Genomic DNA, 14806 nt, shown 5'->3' with positions numbered 1-14806 from the left:
GTATGTCTGTAATTTAATGTTTTCATTTTTACAATTCCGATGAACCACTTCAGTATGAATTTGAAGAGCGTTTCTGATAGCCACTGTGTATGTCGTTTATAATGGTGTATTTGGAACGCAAATCTCACTGTGGTGGTTGCAATCCTACATGCTGACTCCAGTGAAATATAGGCCTACCTGCAAAATGAATTCAAAGAGAGCTAAAACTCGTCTCTTCCAACAGCACTTAACTGCATTCTGCTTAAAAAAATTCTTCCTCTGTGTTTTCACTGTTCTTTAATTCTTCCCTGCACTTCTGTTTATTCTTGGTTCTGTTTATTTATCAGTCATAAATGTATTTAGAATGTGATGTCATTAAAGTCCTGGTAAGGTCAGGTGTCCCAATACTTTTATCCATATAGTATAGTTCAACTAATTTGTAGTGCCAAAGAATGAATATTAAAAGCTATTCTTGTTTTGTTGTTTTTTTTAATTGAAGAACATATTGTTCCTAAAACTTCTGGAATTAAGCGAATCATGGTTTATTAACTGAATATATCAACACTTAAGTTTGAAAACAAGCAGCTTTGTCATAGGTTAATTACTGCAGAAATACTAAAATGGGGGCTTTCGAGTCAAAAGGTTGAGAACCACTGTTCTAACCACCATTGGTATCATCCTTTTTGCATCATTATCTGTCTTAGCATTCAGTGCTCTTGCCTGTATGTTCCAATGCCTGACTTTTCCTTACCAGCCCCTGTGACTCAGTTTGTGCTCTTGTCTTTATTTATTTATTTTAAATATACTTTAAATGTTCTCTTCTCAGGTAGATTCTAAGTCGGGACTCTCTTTCTTAACATTCTGTGTGCGCTCCTTGCGTGGCTCACCAATTCTCGTTGGCTCAAGTTCCAAGCTTGTCTCTAAACCATTGCCTGAGTTCAGATTCACAACATCTGTCTGTTTTGTATGTCCTTCTGTTGTGTCTGAGTCTTCACGGCCATGTGTGCATTAAGATGACAATGGCTTTGCACCAGATAATAATGTCATAGAATTCGGAATGAATTTAAATGAGAATGCTGGTTACTGTTGAAAATAGTTGGAAATACCATGCATGAAAATAGTTAATCGAAAGTAAGATATATATATATTTGAACTTTCTAATCTCATAACATGTCCCTGATGAACATTTGAGGACTGTACTTAGTGTACACCTCATGAAATTATATGAGTTTTTGGTGCCTCAAATATTCTAAATACACATTCACTTTGTTTTTCAAACTTTCAGACAATCCATGTCTTCAGTTCCAGTTTTACAAACAAATCTGATGGTGACCTGTACTGTATAAGAGGGAGAGGTAACAGGTAAACTTTTTAAATTTAACAACCAAACATGGTTTCAGCTGAACTTGGTCAAAACTACACTGACACTGATGCACACACTGAAAAAAAGAAGAAGAAGAAGAAAGTGGTCTATTAGGCGGCCAGATTTCTGAATTGCCAAATTGCCAAGCCAAAGGATACCTGTCCTAACCTGTTTTTATACAGTATATGGTCCTAGCTCACAATGCACATCATATTTCAAAATAACTGAAATATATATATTACAACATGTTCATTTAATAAAGTTGGTGTGTAGAAATAGAAATAGAAAGAATAAAAAAATCCACGATTGAATTCAGTTTTTTTTCAGGCAGACCCATTGCCCCACAAAAAGCATTGATAACTGAGCTTTTGAATTCAAGCGTGTTATGTGATAGGATGCCACCTTTGCACGTAAGTTCATAAAATGTAATCCCTGAATCAAATGTAAGTGTTATTATTGGAAAGTAGAAGCATTTAGGAACAGCAGCAACTCAGCCACGAAGTGGAAGACCACATGAAGTCAGATTGCTGAAGCGTATGCGGCATTAAAGTTGCCAATTCTCTGCTGATTCAATAGATGAAGATTTCCAAACTTCCTCTTGCATTAATATCATTACAAAAACTATGTGGCCAAAACTTCATGGAATGGATGAGCAACTGCATGTGAGCAAAATATCACCAAGTACAATGCCAGGTATCTGAGGAAATGGTGAACTGCCAACGGAAAACAATGAACAAGACTTTGCAAGGATATACGCTGGCAGGCTAGGGCTATATATTTACATTTACATTTATTCATTTTTTCATTTTGCAGATGCTTTTATCCAAAGCGACGTACAATTAGGAAATACTTAAACTATCTATAATGGGGGCCTTTGCATGCATTCAATATGCATTCAGTATTTAATATGAGTTTTTCTCACCAGCCCATGTGACTGACCCCGTGCTTTTCTATGCATTTATTTTTTTATTAATTAATAAATACATAAAAAAAAAATTCTCTGCTAGATTCTAAGCTAGATTCTCATCCTACGCTGTCAGGTTGTGTCTGTCTTGGTGTTCTGTGCGCTCTTTTCACCTGGCTTTCACTGACAGCTTCCCTCATTGGTTTCAGCTCCTAGCTGGTCTCTAAACCATTGCTTGTGTCACTGTCCCCGTGACTTCGCCTGTGCTGTTTTTCCTTCTTCTGTGTCTGAGACTGAGTGTTTTCTTAGCCACGGGTGCATTAAAATATCTCTGGGACGAAGCTGTCTTTCATAATGTTGGCACCAACTAATAAGTTCCCGGAATTCTGTATGAATTGTTTTGAAAAAGCTAGTCATAGTTGAAAATACTATGTAGGAAAATATAGGTTAATCATACAGAAAAAAAAACATACATGTATGTGTTCAAACAATGTTAGTTTCATTGTGTTGTTAGAGCCTTTATCTCACCTTCGGGTACACTGGTGTGGGCTAAATTTACCACCTCTCTCAGAACATGGCCCACAGATTGGATCGTGATTTTAAGGGCCGTTCGTAAGGATATCGTCATTTCAGTGTTTGGGTACTCTTCTGGTTATGTAAGCAAGAGATATTTAGAGTTAACAACAGTGAATCACATTTACATTCCATACATTTACTTATAAATTTACAGAGTTTGTCTACTAAGGAATCTGTTAATTATGCAAAAACACTAAGGAAATAATAAAAGACCGACAAAGACACTTGCCACCGATTCGTAGTCCACATCCGAAGTCAATCAGCTTGATGTTCAAAGATGCTGTATTCACCAGAATGTTTCCAGAATGGATGTCTCCATGGCAAACTCCATGGTCTATACAGTCCTTTGCAGCCTGGACAATCTGAACAATTATCATCCGCACAGCACTGTGTTCTAGATGTCCAGTGTTATGCTTAATGAAACAATACAGTGTTTCACATGGCTCTGGATACTCCATAACCAAAATCACATTATCTTGGTCCTCAAACCACTCGAGCAACTCTATAATGTGAGGGCTGTGAGGTTCCTTCATCATATTCATCAGATCCACTTCTGAATTGCCACTGTAGAGATATCCAGGCTAAAAGAAAAAGTTATAAACAGTAGAATAGTTTGAAAGCATCTCGTTATTTCAATATAATATATGTAAATATTATCAACATTTTGGTGAATTCATCTTTAAAAAAATTTTTTTGGTGCTTCAAATATTCTAAATACACATTCATTATGGTTTTTTTAAACTTACAAGATAACCTGTGTCTTCAGTTTCAGGTTTAGGAGCAAATTTGATGGCGACCTGTAGTTTAAAAGATGGAAAGCATAGGTAAAATTGTTGTATACAACAAACAAACATTCAGATTTTCAACTTAATCAAAACAGTTGACACAGATCTTCACTCATCTGTACTCTCTCTCTCTCTCTCTCTCTCTCTCTCTCTCTCTCTCACACACACACACACACACACACACACAAAGAAAGAAAAAGCAAAGAGAGAATTGTGGTACCTTTCGGCGATCCGATTTATGAATTGCTAACCTGACGAAGCCATAGGATCCCTTTCCCAGATCATCAAGCATATGGTATTTCAAATGTACTGAAAGATATAATAACATGTTAATTTCATTAAAGTTTTTATTGTTTCTGAATAGAAAGAATAAAAATGCATGTTAAAAATATGGGTAGGTTTTAAAGAGAGTTATATGAGCGATGGAATTAAGTTAATATTAAAGTAATCTGAAATTAGAACCCACATTGCTTTGTATACTTACTCTGCACATTGCACATAGGCCTATATGGTTAGGTCAGTATATAAGCTATATATATATTTTTAAACATGGAGCAAAAAGCAGTTTCAATTGTACCTGAGCCAGATGATGGACCGATTCTACATGAACCCCATGTTGTTTTCATCCCTGATGGACCTGGGATAGGCTCAGGGTCAGGCGTTGGTGTCAAACCTGTGAACGGGGGCGCACAATGGGGATGGTTGATTCTTGTCAATCAGTTAATTCATTAATATAAAGATGAATCTTATCAAGGCCAATTACATGTAGATTATATGGTGCTTTAAATATAAAAATTTATACAGAATGAATGTGAACATAGCCTACTTTTTGCAGGATCCATCTGGTCAGAAAAGTTGTTTAAATGACTGAGTGTTCAAGATTTCAGCTTTTAACAGACTTTTCTAGATTTTACAGTTTACAGTTTTTTTCTACAGTTTAGAACAAAACTGTAATCTAAAAAGGGTGAAAGTCGAAGACTATAGCCAAGTCCTTCAACAATTTTATCTTCTGCAGAATCAGAATTTAAAAACCACATGTGGGGATGGGGCACTGATCTGTATAATGACATCCCCTATTATCAGTGGGTTGGGGCAAACGGTCTCATCAGTTGGGGGTCTCGATTGTGACATCATCAGTGACGACACGAAGCGTTCTATTTTCGCGTTCAGCAAAAAGAAATGAGAATCGTTTTTTAAAAGGGAAAATGAGTTTGTGACGAGTGGGGCGGGGCCGAGGGACATGGGAGCAAGGCCGGTGGAGTGATTGGAGATGAGCTACACCTGTTCGACCCGCCGGTCTCGAGGCCCACGGCACGGAGGAGATGGAAGGATATAAAACTGGAGCGACGACAGTGAAGGACGAGAGAGGACCAGGCCTGGGCTTTTAGTTGTGTTTTGGTTTTTATTTGAGTGCACCAGTCGTCCGTGAGGGGCTGGTGCGCTGTTTTGTTTATTTTGTGATTATTAAAGTTTCATTTGATTGTCCGCCGGTTCCCGCCTCCTTCTTGCCGAAGATTACAAAGGTTGTAATTCATTACAGAGTTTATGCTTGCCTTTGTTTTCTTTCGGGTTTTAAGTAAAAATAAAAATAGAATAAAAACACTCACCCCGAGTTACGATGCATTCATTCTTTATTATTAAAAAACAGAAACATTGGAGAACGTCGTTTTGTTGCTTCTGAACAGAGGTTTATACGAATTATCGAAATATCATAATAACAAATATGTCTGATGCCATAAAGTACACATGATTTCCATTCTAAGCTTTATTGGCGGTCTTTTCTTCGGGAATTTTTTTTATTAATTTATTTTTCATTTTTGAGCCATTTGCGCAAATGATAATACGCCTATAGGTCCTACAAAAAGATTTTGTTTGGGGTGCGTTATAGACATCCAAGATTTCACCAACACAGTGTGACACTATTGTCATCATATACCATGAGTGACTGTAAAAAAAGTTTAATTTAGTACACATTTCTGTAGTAGCCTAGTTTTCATTGTGAATTACTTTATCACAAGTGGCCTTAAAGAATGTACATTATTAACATTTTACAGAATTCCAAGATCATCTTTCTGACGGTCCCAGCTTAGAACATGAGTAGTTTAGCAGAAAGGTATATAACAGGTATATTTGGGTGAAAAGATGATGTTGCATACAGCCAGGTGCAAAAGACAAGTTGTTAAAAAGATAGAAAAGAGAGAAAAACACATGGCTATTAGCAGGGGCAACCAAATAACAATTCAAACTGATGATTCTGACACAAAGAGGTCAGAAGAACATAACAGAGGAACAACAAAAACAAGCTGTAATTGAATGGATGCTCAAGCAGCACTGTTAGGCTATTTCTGGTTGGTTGAAGTGAATTTGGACTGGATTAATTTTAAATTATTCCAAGAGAGAGTGGATAAAGAGGGTCGTCTTTATCATTATGATTTCATAGGATCCTCACAGATGTTCACTATACTGTATATAAGTTTGTTGGTTTGCTTTGTGTTTTGCCGCTAGGTGTCAGTGCAACATAAGGAAAAATAATTGGCTTTTGGCAAGGGTATTATTGTTTTCGTTGCTTGCCAAGCTCTTAATTCCATTAAGAGCTGAATAAAATAAAATAAAATAAAGAGTTTCATTAAGTCTCTCAACCTGAACACTGACTCATCAACCACAGAGACTGCATGTCACCCCAAAACAGGTGGTTAAAGACAGAATAGTGTGAACCAAGGTTGGCATAACAATATCAGAACATTAATTTATTTTATTATTTTTTCTAAAATATAAATAAAATCTCTGTAAAAACATGTATGCAATCATTTATTATTCACATTTATAATTCATATACTTTTATAGATTTTATTCTTTTATTTAATTTCTGTTTACCAAAATGAATACAAAAATAATACATTCAAATGAAATTGACTCACTTTAGTTATTCACTCTTTGACCTCATAGTGTCACTGCTCAAGGAAAACAAAAAGATAAGCAGCTAGGACTGTCTCCTATGGAAGCATATGGGTAGCAATATTCAATTTGGGATGTAATATGCAAAATGACAATGCAATATGTAAAATGGCAATGCATTTCTGTATTTACATTTACATTTTCCAATACATTTGTGCAACGTTTGGTGCAAAATGAAAATGAAAATGAAATTACATAATTTTCATTTGCCATTTCATACACCAGTTTTAATATGTAAAATGAAAACTAATTTTAACGCTTTATAAGTTGCAAAATTAAAATGAAAATGTATTACAGAAATGATTAGATATGTATAACATGTTCAAGCAAAAACTGTGGCAAAATTATCATTTAAATGCTATTTTTCTTAAATGCATTAACACTCACAGTAAAGACACTTACGATTGCATTTTCATTCAGTGTCCCGCAATGAATGTAGCAAAATTCAATGTGCACATTGAAAATGCATTCCGAGCTGATCACGTGTCCGCCCCCTTCCACCAGGTCAATCACTGCGTGAACAAGGCGGGGCTTGCAGAAGGTCAGAGACTCAAATCTCAAGAAGAGGATTCAAGTGAGAGAACATGGACAAGACAGTTGGTCCGTGTACGTTTTGATCATTTCGGTTCACTTGTGGGCGGAGCTGAAACGCTGCTTTCATCCAGGCGGGAAGGAAGTCGACCGGAAGTTGAAGTCGGCCACGTGCCGCCATCTTGTAGCAGAACTTCACTTGCGTTAGCATCACATTGACTCCCATTCATTTTGGCGTCACTTTGACAGCGAATAACTTTACATCTGAGGCGTTTAAAGACTCCATTTGTCCATTATTTATTTCTAAAGATACACAACAATGTATAAAGGGCTCCATTATACCTTCTATGTTACATTATGGCCCTGTAGAAACAGTTTTTGTAAAAATAGGCTAACGATTGCGTCATAACCACTCGACTGTCTGTCGCACAGTAGAGAAATTACCGTACAGACAGGAGGAGAAGCTCGCAGGCAATCGGGAGACGTCAAGAGAGAAGCCCAACGATAAAAGCCCTGGCATTACATTTTAAAATACTATACAAAATAATTAATCAGAATACTTACTCCTGCTCACTCACACCAAAGAACTCCCCGCTCAAGCTTGCCGTCTCTGCAAGATTAATGATGGCAGTTTGCACGCACAGCTACTAGAAGATTTACATCTGTCAGACAGGTCGCTGACGTCATAAAGCTTAGTTTGAGTCTGCGCGTCAGATACGGAAGTGCTAAAAATCGCTAAAAATGGGCTTCACTTGTCTCAGTTGAGTTCCAATGGGGTCGCTGTGTCCATTTCTTTTACTGTCTATGCTTTCATCTGATTGGTCTAATCGCTCCACCTTCAGCTCGGTCTTTTCATTCTTTCAGGCAGAATAAGAGTCAGTGCGAGTGAAGCACTGTAATGTCTGAAACCAAACCACCGCTCACTGTTAATTAGCATAATATTTTAATCAGGTGTAGCTGGGCACATAATTCGAGCTGCTGAGACCTGCAAATTATTTCTAGGTTGTAGTATTGTATGAATATTGTCCCACTGATAAATACAGTGCAAATAGTTCTGTCTCTTTGGATAAAAGTGGAAATAAAAATCAATAATAGACTGAACAGTTCCATGTCTGTAACATTTACCACTCTCATCTTTTAAGTCATAAGGCACTAGGTATGTGTGTGTGACATTCATAAATAATTATAAAAATTAATATACTTACATTTCTGAAATAAAAATAGTAAAATTAGCTCTATGCTGCTCAGTGCTCCTGTAGCCTACCCCAGAGCGCCCTCTCGCGGCTGTAGACGGTAATGTTTTCTCTTGGTTCTGAATAAATGCGATTTACGTAATAGTCCAGTGGAACTTATAAATGTTTTTTTCCTCGTCATGACGTATTTTTGGACTGATGCAACTTATACCGAAAAATATGGGTAACATTATTATTATTATTTATTATGAGAGTAATTGACACAGACTAGAACTTTAATGTTTCACCAAATTCAGCTCAGATCTTCAGACTCGTCTGACTCGTGTTGCTGTATAACTGGCCAGACTTACCTTCCCAAAAAATCCTATTTAATTTTATTTCATAAATTTAACTATATTTATTTCCACTTCACTGTTATCCAAGGAGACAGAACTATTTGCACTGTTTTTATCAGTGGGACAATATTTATACAATACTATAACCTAGAAATAATTTAACAGGGTCTCTTGCAGGTCTCAGCAGCACGAATTATGTGCCCAGCTACATCTGATTCAAATATTATGCTAATTAACAGTGAGCGGTGGTTTAGGACATTACAGTGCTTCACTCGCACTGACTCTTATTCTGCCTGAAAGAATGAAAAGACCGAGTTGAAGGTGGAGCGATTCGACCAATCAGATGATAGGAGCGCTTCTGCGCCGCCCACAAGTGCGAATGAAATATTGAAGCCATAAACCGGAATGATCAAAACATACACGGACCAACTGTCTTGTCCATGTTTTTTCACTTGAATCCTCTTCTTGAGTCTTGAGTCTCTTGACCTTCTGCAAGCCCCGCCTTGTTCACGCAGTGATTGACATGGCGGGAGGGGGCGGACACGTGATCGGCTCGGAATGCATTTTCAATGTGCACATTGAATTTTGCTACATTCATTGCGGGACACTGAATGAAAATGCAATCGTAAGTGTCTTGATTGTGAGTGTTAATGCATTTAAGAAAAATAGCATTTAAATGATAATTTTGCCACAGATTTCGCTTGAACATGTTATACATATCTAATCATTTCTGTAATACATTTTCATTTTAATTTTGCAACTTATAAAGCATTAAAATAAGCAGAGGTGGAAAGAGTACAAAAATATTCTACTCAAGTAAAAGTACCATTACATTAATGAAATTTTACTTAAGTACAAGTAAAAGTACCAGTCTAAAAATCTACTCAAGTAAAAGTAAAAAGTAGCTCATTTAAACTTTACTCAGAGTAAAAATTACTTAGTTACATTTTAACAGTGGGAGGGAGTCAAAATGGGACAGGCCAACGGTGTCAAACTCAGTTCCTGGAGGGCCACAGTCCTGCACAGTTTAGATATAACCCTAATTAAACACACCTGATCAAGCTAATCTAATCATTTAGGTTTATTTGAAAACTACATGATATGTGTGCTGGAGCAGGGTTAGAACTAAACTCTGCAGGGCTACGGCCCTCCAGGAACTGAGTTTGACACCCCTGGGATAGGTCTATTAATCTCAAACTAGTTGTTTTTAATTAAAGGAATCAGTTATTTAGAATAATATAACATTTGGGCTGTTACCAGGCAAATCAGTATCAACAAACTCATCTTTTAATGCAGAGGAAATGCAGAAGATTCATTGGAAGTGGCATTTAGATGTATTACACTGTTTAGTGCAGGACAAGAATGCATTTAACCTGCAGTTACAAATGCATGAATAATGTTTTGATATACAAGACATAAAATGTTGAATACTCATTTGAAATGATAAGAAATTAATTATTTAAAAAAATCAAAAGATACTTTAAAGGCCATCTTTCAATATAATTTTATAACTTAATTTATACAGAATATTGTATGAAAATGTAAATTTAAAAAGACGTACATAAGAATACATGTTTTACAACACCCACGGGCAGAAATTAAGAAAAAAAAGTGCCTATTCTAAGCTACGCGCCAAAAAACCGCCTTTCCCAGAGAACGCGTCATATGACGTAACGACAGGCAAACATAGGCGCTGCAGCCCTGGTTCTCAGTGTGGGTTTACGTAGTCTGAGAGGTGGAAACAGAAAATAGAGATTGTCGTTATCGTTATTATAGTTATAGTAGGTTTGAGTTGTCACAATGGTGAATTCTTGTGTTTGTTTTGGATGCAACAACTCCAACTTGTCTGGCCATCGGGTCCACCGATTTCCAAACAAGAAACGCAAAGATTTCCGTGCTTGGATATGTTTCGTCCAGGCAAAGAGAAGCAATTTCGCTGCCTCCTCGTTGACAAGACACACGGTGGTATGTGAAAAACACTTCACACCGGACAGCTACAACCAAGGAGATCTTATGGAATTTCGCATGGGATTTCGACGAAAAGAGTGGGTTAGGCTGGCAAATGGAGCTGTGCCATCGGTGCATGCAAGTCCACCTGCAAAATCTGGTGGGAGTGAAGAGTCTAACGTTAATGTTAGCACTAGCAGAGAATCTGCGCGTCGAAAACGGGAGCTTTGCACAGTAAGTCTTATAATACCATATACAAATTGTTGCATCGAAATGTAGCTCTGCATGTAATTTCTGCAAATGTATTTTTCTTAACGTTATAATGGATTAGTCTTGGCATGGCACGAAAGCCCGCCTAGCTGCCGTCAGCTTACTCTTGTTACACCCCGTGAGGCTGCACATGAGCCTCCTGTCACTTATTTTATTGAGCTATTAAGACAGGGTTCCAGAAAATGTTATTTTTTTTAATTACAATTTTATGTGGTCGCATTCGCATATTACTACTCGGTTAAATTCACGCATTGAATTTTCCTGCAGTTAACTTGTTTTAGCGCCCGCCAAATTGATTTTTTTTGTCCCGCCAAAGTCTTATTTGATCGGTGAGTAATGTAGATGAACTGCTGCCCTTGTGACAGGGCGCATGTTTGACTGAAAGAAAGAGCGCGCACTTTTCACCGTCTCCAAAACGCATCCAAGTAATTCTTTACAATATTAGTTTTCTTAGTTAAATCGGATTTGCCTTGGTTTTCTTTGACTAATCGAAGCTGGTATCAACAAGGCACATGCGAGGGAATGCAGCTCGGGACTAACGTACTTTAAAAAGATTTTGAAAAGATTAACAGTCTTTTAAATAATGCATGAATGGGGGATTTTCATGAAAGGACTACATTTTTTAGAGTTCAAAGTTGTGATCTCGGTCTGTTTTCAGATTTTGGGAGAGAGTGCTGCCAGCAAAGACGGGGCGGGTGCAACTGCCACTTCAGATCCTGATGGAGATGGAGACATCTCTACAATGGACCCTGAGCCAGAACTGATTTAGAACAGGTCAATGTGTTTTTGCATTAACCTATAAATGTAACTGTTTTTGACGTTCTTAGATCAGATTCTCCTGGACACTGTGCCAAGTATGGTAGCTACTCCTTGATTGAGGATCGAATTAACAAAGTTTTGGATGTTCAGCTTGTCCAAGTAAGTTGATGTCACACAGAAATCTTGTGTCTGATTTAGTTACTGATATTACAGTTACTGTTCAGTAATAATCAGTTGGTTTTACAGAGCTCAGAAGTCCCAAGCAGCTCTTGGTGTGAGCTAGAGGGTCTAAAGCGGAGTATGCAGTTCCTGATGGACCAAGACATGCAAGTGTCTGCTCTGATAACAGACAGAAATCGGCAGGTAATGATGCTAGGAGAGATCTAAAGCTGAACAGCATTGACAGGCACAGTATCACTCAAAATAAATTCTATAAAATCAATTTGTGTTTTAGGTGGCTAAGTGGGTACGTGAGAAAATGTGTTCAGAAGGAACAAAGCATTTCTTTGACGTCTGCCATATTGGGAAAAGTATGTATTGTGATGTTGGTAGTTCTATATAACAGACTTGTTTTTGTAGTTAAATTCACTTTCCTAATAATTAATTTGCTCTGCTCTGTTTGTCTGCTCTGGAACAGGTGTACAGAAAGCACTGGATGCTGCTGCAAAAGAGAGGGACTGTGAGGATCTGAAGCTGTGGAGGCCTGCCATTATCAACCATCTCTACTGGACCGCAGCTTCCACCCCTACAGGAGATCCAGATGAGATGCAGGCAAAATGGCAGAGTATGATAAATCATGTACAGGACATACATGAACACAGCTCTCCAGCATTTACCAGCTGCGCACATCCACCGTTGGAAGGAGAGGCAAGAAACAAGGAGTGGCTGGAACCAGGTACAACATAATAGCCTATGTTAAAAGATGTCAAATGTTTTGAGTCTAAACTTTTTTCAGTGCTTGTAAATTTTAGTTTGGTTTTATCAATACGTAACCCCATGTGTACTAATAATTACTTGTGTTATGAAATGCGAGAGATTATATGACAGAATACGTTTTATTCAGGATCACCAGCAGCCACTAAACTGGAGAGTGTAGCTGCCAGGAAAGCACTGGTAAAGGATATTCGACAATTGTCACCTCAGCGTTAGACATTCTCCCTGGAGGCCTACCATTCCCTTATTCTGCACTTTGCTCCCAAACACATTGGCTTTTCTTTTCTTGGGATGTACAGCAGGTAGTGTTATCACTTAAAAGTATCGATACTAATAAAATTAGTGTTTTTTTTTTTTTTTCAATTTCAGGAAATTATGACAGAATGAATATGTCTAAAAACTAATGCAGTCTTGTATAGCAGACCAAAATGTTATAGATTGATAACAGCATTACATATTGTTTGCAAAAAAATAATTGCAAAGATGAGTCATTGTCTTATACCCATTTGAACTGAAAACATTAATGTCATATTTCTGTTGCATTTCACTGCATTGGGTTAGCTTTGGAGACCTAATGTTCTATCTACTTATCTCGTAGAGACTTCTCTTGGCAGCCCTACATTTCAATAGTAATGGCAACAGAGATGTAGCGCGAACTAGTGAGGGTGAGGTACGCTACGCTGTTCGCTACCCACGGTTTCGGAAAGGTGGCTGGGTAGTCCACCCCACCAAGGAGAAACCATCTTACGGTTAGTAGTTTCACTTAGTTTTTCAATATCTTTTTTGTGTGAATCTATCTTTATGCGAGTCATCCATGTTACTAAATGTTTTCTAAACATTTCTCTCCTCAAGGATACGCAACAAATCTTATGGTCTCTCTGGTAGAGGAATACTGCAAGTCACCACAGGCCCTACAAGAAAGCAGTGCCGTCTTGTCCTCTGCTGCACCGCCCCCCCTCACCTCTTCCGTCCAGAAGGTTGCCAAGGATGAGGCAGTCAGCCTCCATCTCGCACGACACTCACGTTTTAACATGTAATAAAAGATCAATTTTACCAGTACAGTTTGTTTCACTATGTATTTATTAATCGTCTTCCAAGCGGGGCCACTGGAAACCTTTTTATGTTTGTCCCTCCTCTGCAAACTGCCTCCTTATTGCTGACACAACACATGAAGGTATGGCTTTCCTAATGTTTCCGCCTATTATTCCGTACGCCCAGCGGACAACCTACCTGTATGCTGTGTATCGGAACTGCCTGTGGTGTAGATTGGGACATAATTACATTTTGATCATACCATGTTTTCATAGTAAACAATTCCAATGGTAAATATTGCATGTCCTGTTGGCTGATATTCTACTGTACTACACAACACCAAAGTTGTTTTTATAGGAAGTATATGGAAACCACTGAGTTTAAAAACCTGCTTAACAGGATTTACTATTTTGGTGTAGAAAAGCCGTTTCTTTGAATTGCAGTGTGAAATAATTTTTGCTCAAAACCTACTCTGGTCTGCTGGCTTGAAGAGGGCCATGCTCCTGTCTGGAGTTCATGTATGCTATCTGCAGCACAAAAGGATTCAGACAGGATGCTTCAAACCCTGGATGGAGTGTGAGGCAGGTAATGTCTTCTGGGGGATCTAGGTTTTGGACAAGGGACCAATAGGCGTCGACCTCCCTACAGCACACTCCACTGCTGATGGCATAGCCTCACATCTACCACACAAGCACCTGTTAAACAAATGTGCTAAGATAAACTCACTCTCCTTCCCTCCTTGTAGCTCTAATGGTTGGTGTAAGACCTTGTAAGAAACGACATGTAGACTACTTACTTCCTAAAACTTATATGCATGGGTAAATATGCACTGTAAAAAGACACACCCCCTGTACAGTATAGGCTGTCAATTAGATGCATTTATCTGCATGCCTTACAACCAGTATCCCTTCACATGACAATAAAAGATCCTTGTTACAATGACTGTATTTACATGAACCGCATATTCCCGTCCTAGCCGGAAGACTAACCGCTTTCATACACGTACTCCACAGTACATGTGAGCTCATTTACATAATGTCCGTCGGAAATACTAAGGTGAGTAGTATAACAGCCGACTAAGTTCGGAATTCCAGCTGTCCGGTTATGTTGTTTAGATATACGCCCAAACGCTTGACATCTGCAGAAGCAGAACATGCGGACACCTAGGTCTAAAAGCAGTTACTGATTAAAAATCAGCTAGCAATTTCTACAAAATTTCACGATAAACTGTTGTGTAGAAATGC

At 38.0% G+C, this 14806-nt stretch overlaps 2 protein-coding genes across 2 annotated transcripts; one reads left to right on the top strand and one right to left on the bottom strand.

Annotated features, from left to right (window-relative positions):
* Nucleotides 1-2998: 2998 nt before the first annotated feature.
* LOC132116556 (serine/threonine-protein kinase pim-1-like) lies at nt 2999-4641 on the bottom strand. Its single transcript, XM_059525435.1, has 5 exons — nt 4434-4641; nt 4185-4280; nt 3828-3916; nt 3569-3619; nt 2999-3403 (listed from the first exon to the last, which is right to left on the bottom strand). Exons 1-5 carry the CDS (start codon nt 4447-4449, stop codon nt 2999-3001), a joined length of 657 nt encoding a protein of 218 aa, XP_059381418.1. The 5' UTR covers nt 4450-4641.
* A 5637-nt stretch (nt 4642-10278) lies between these two features.
* Nucleotides 10279-11607, top strand: LOC132116555 (THAP domain-containing protein 3-like). The gene is made up of 2 exons (XM_059525434.1): nt 10279-10802; nt 11497-11607. Exons 1-2 carry the CDS (start codon nt 10422-10424, stop codon nt 11605-11607), a joined length of 492 nt encoding a protein of 163 aa, XP_059381417.1. The 5' UTR covers nt 10279-10421.
* Nucleotides 11608-14806: the final 3199 nt, after the last annotated feature.

The sequence above is a fragment of the Carassius carassius genome, chromosome 36 (assembly GCF_963082965.1).
Source record: "Carassius carassius chromosome 36, fCarCar2.1, whole genome shotgun sequence".
NCBI classification, from domain to species: Eukaryota; Metazoa; Chordata; class Actinopteri; order Cypriniformes; family Cyprinidae; genus Carassius; species Carassius carassius.
This window is presented reverse-complemented; position numbering and strand designations above follow the sequence as displayed.

Coding starts and splice junctions, on each gene's coding strand:
- LOC132116555 (XM_059525434.1), top strand. CDS start 10,422: ATGGTGAATTCTTGTGTTTGTTTTGGATGCAACAACTCCAACTTGTCT. Junction 10,803..11,496: donor GAAAACGGGAGCTTTGCACA/GTAAGTCTTATA, acceptor GTCTGTTTTCAG/ATTTTGGGAGAGAGTGCTGC.
- LOC132116556 (XM_059525435.1), bottom strand. Junction 3,620..3,827: donor ATAAATCGGATCGCCGAAAG/GTACCACAATTC, acceptor TTTAAACTACAG/GTCGCCATCAAATTTGCTCC. Junction 3,404..3,568: donor CTGAAGACACAGGTTATCTT/GTAAGTTTAAAA, acceptor TTTTTCTTTTAG/CCTGGATATCTCTACAGTGG.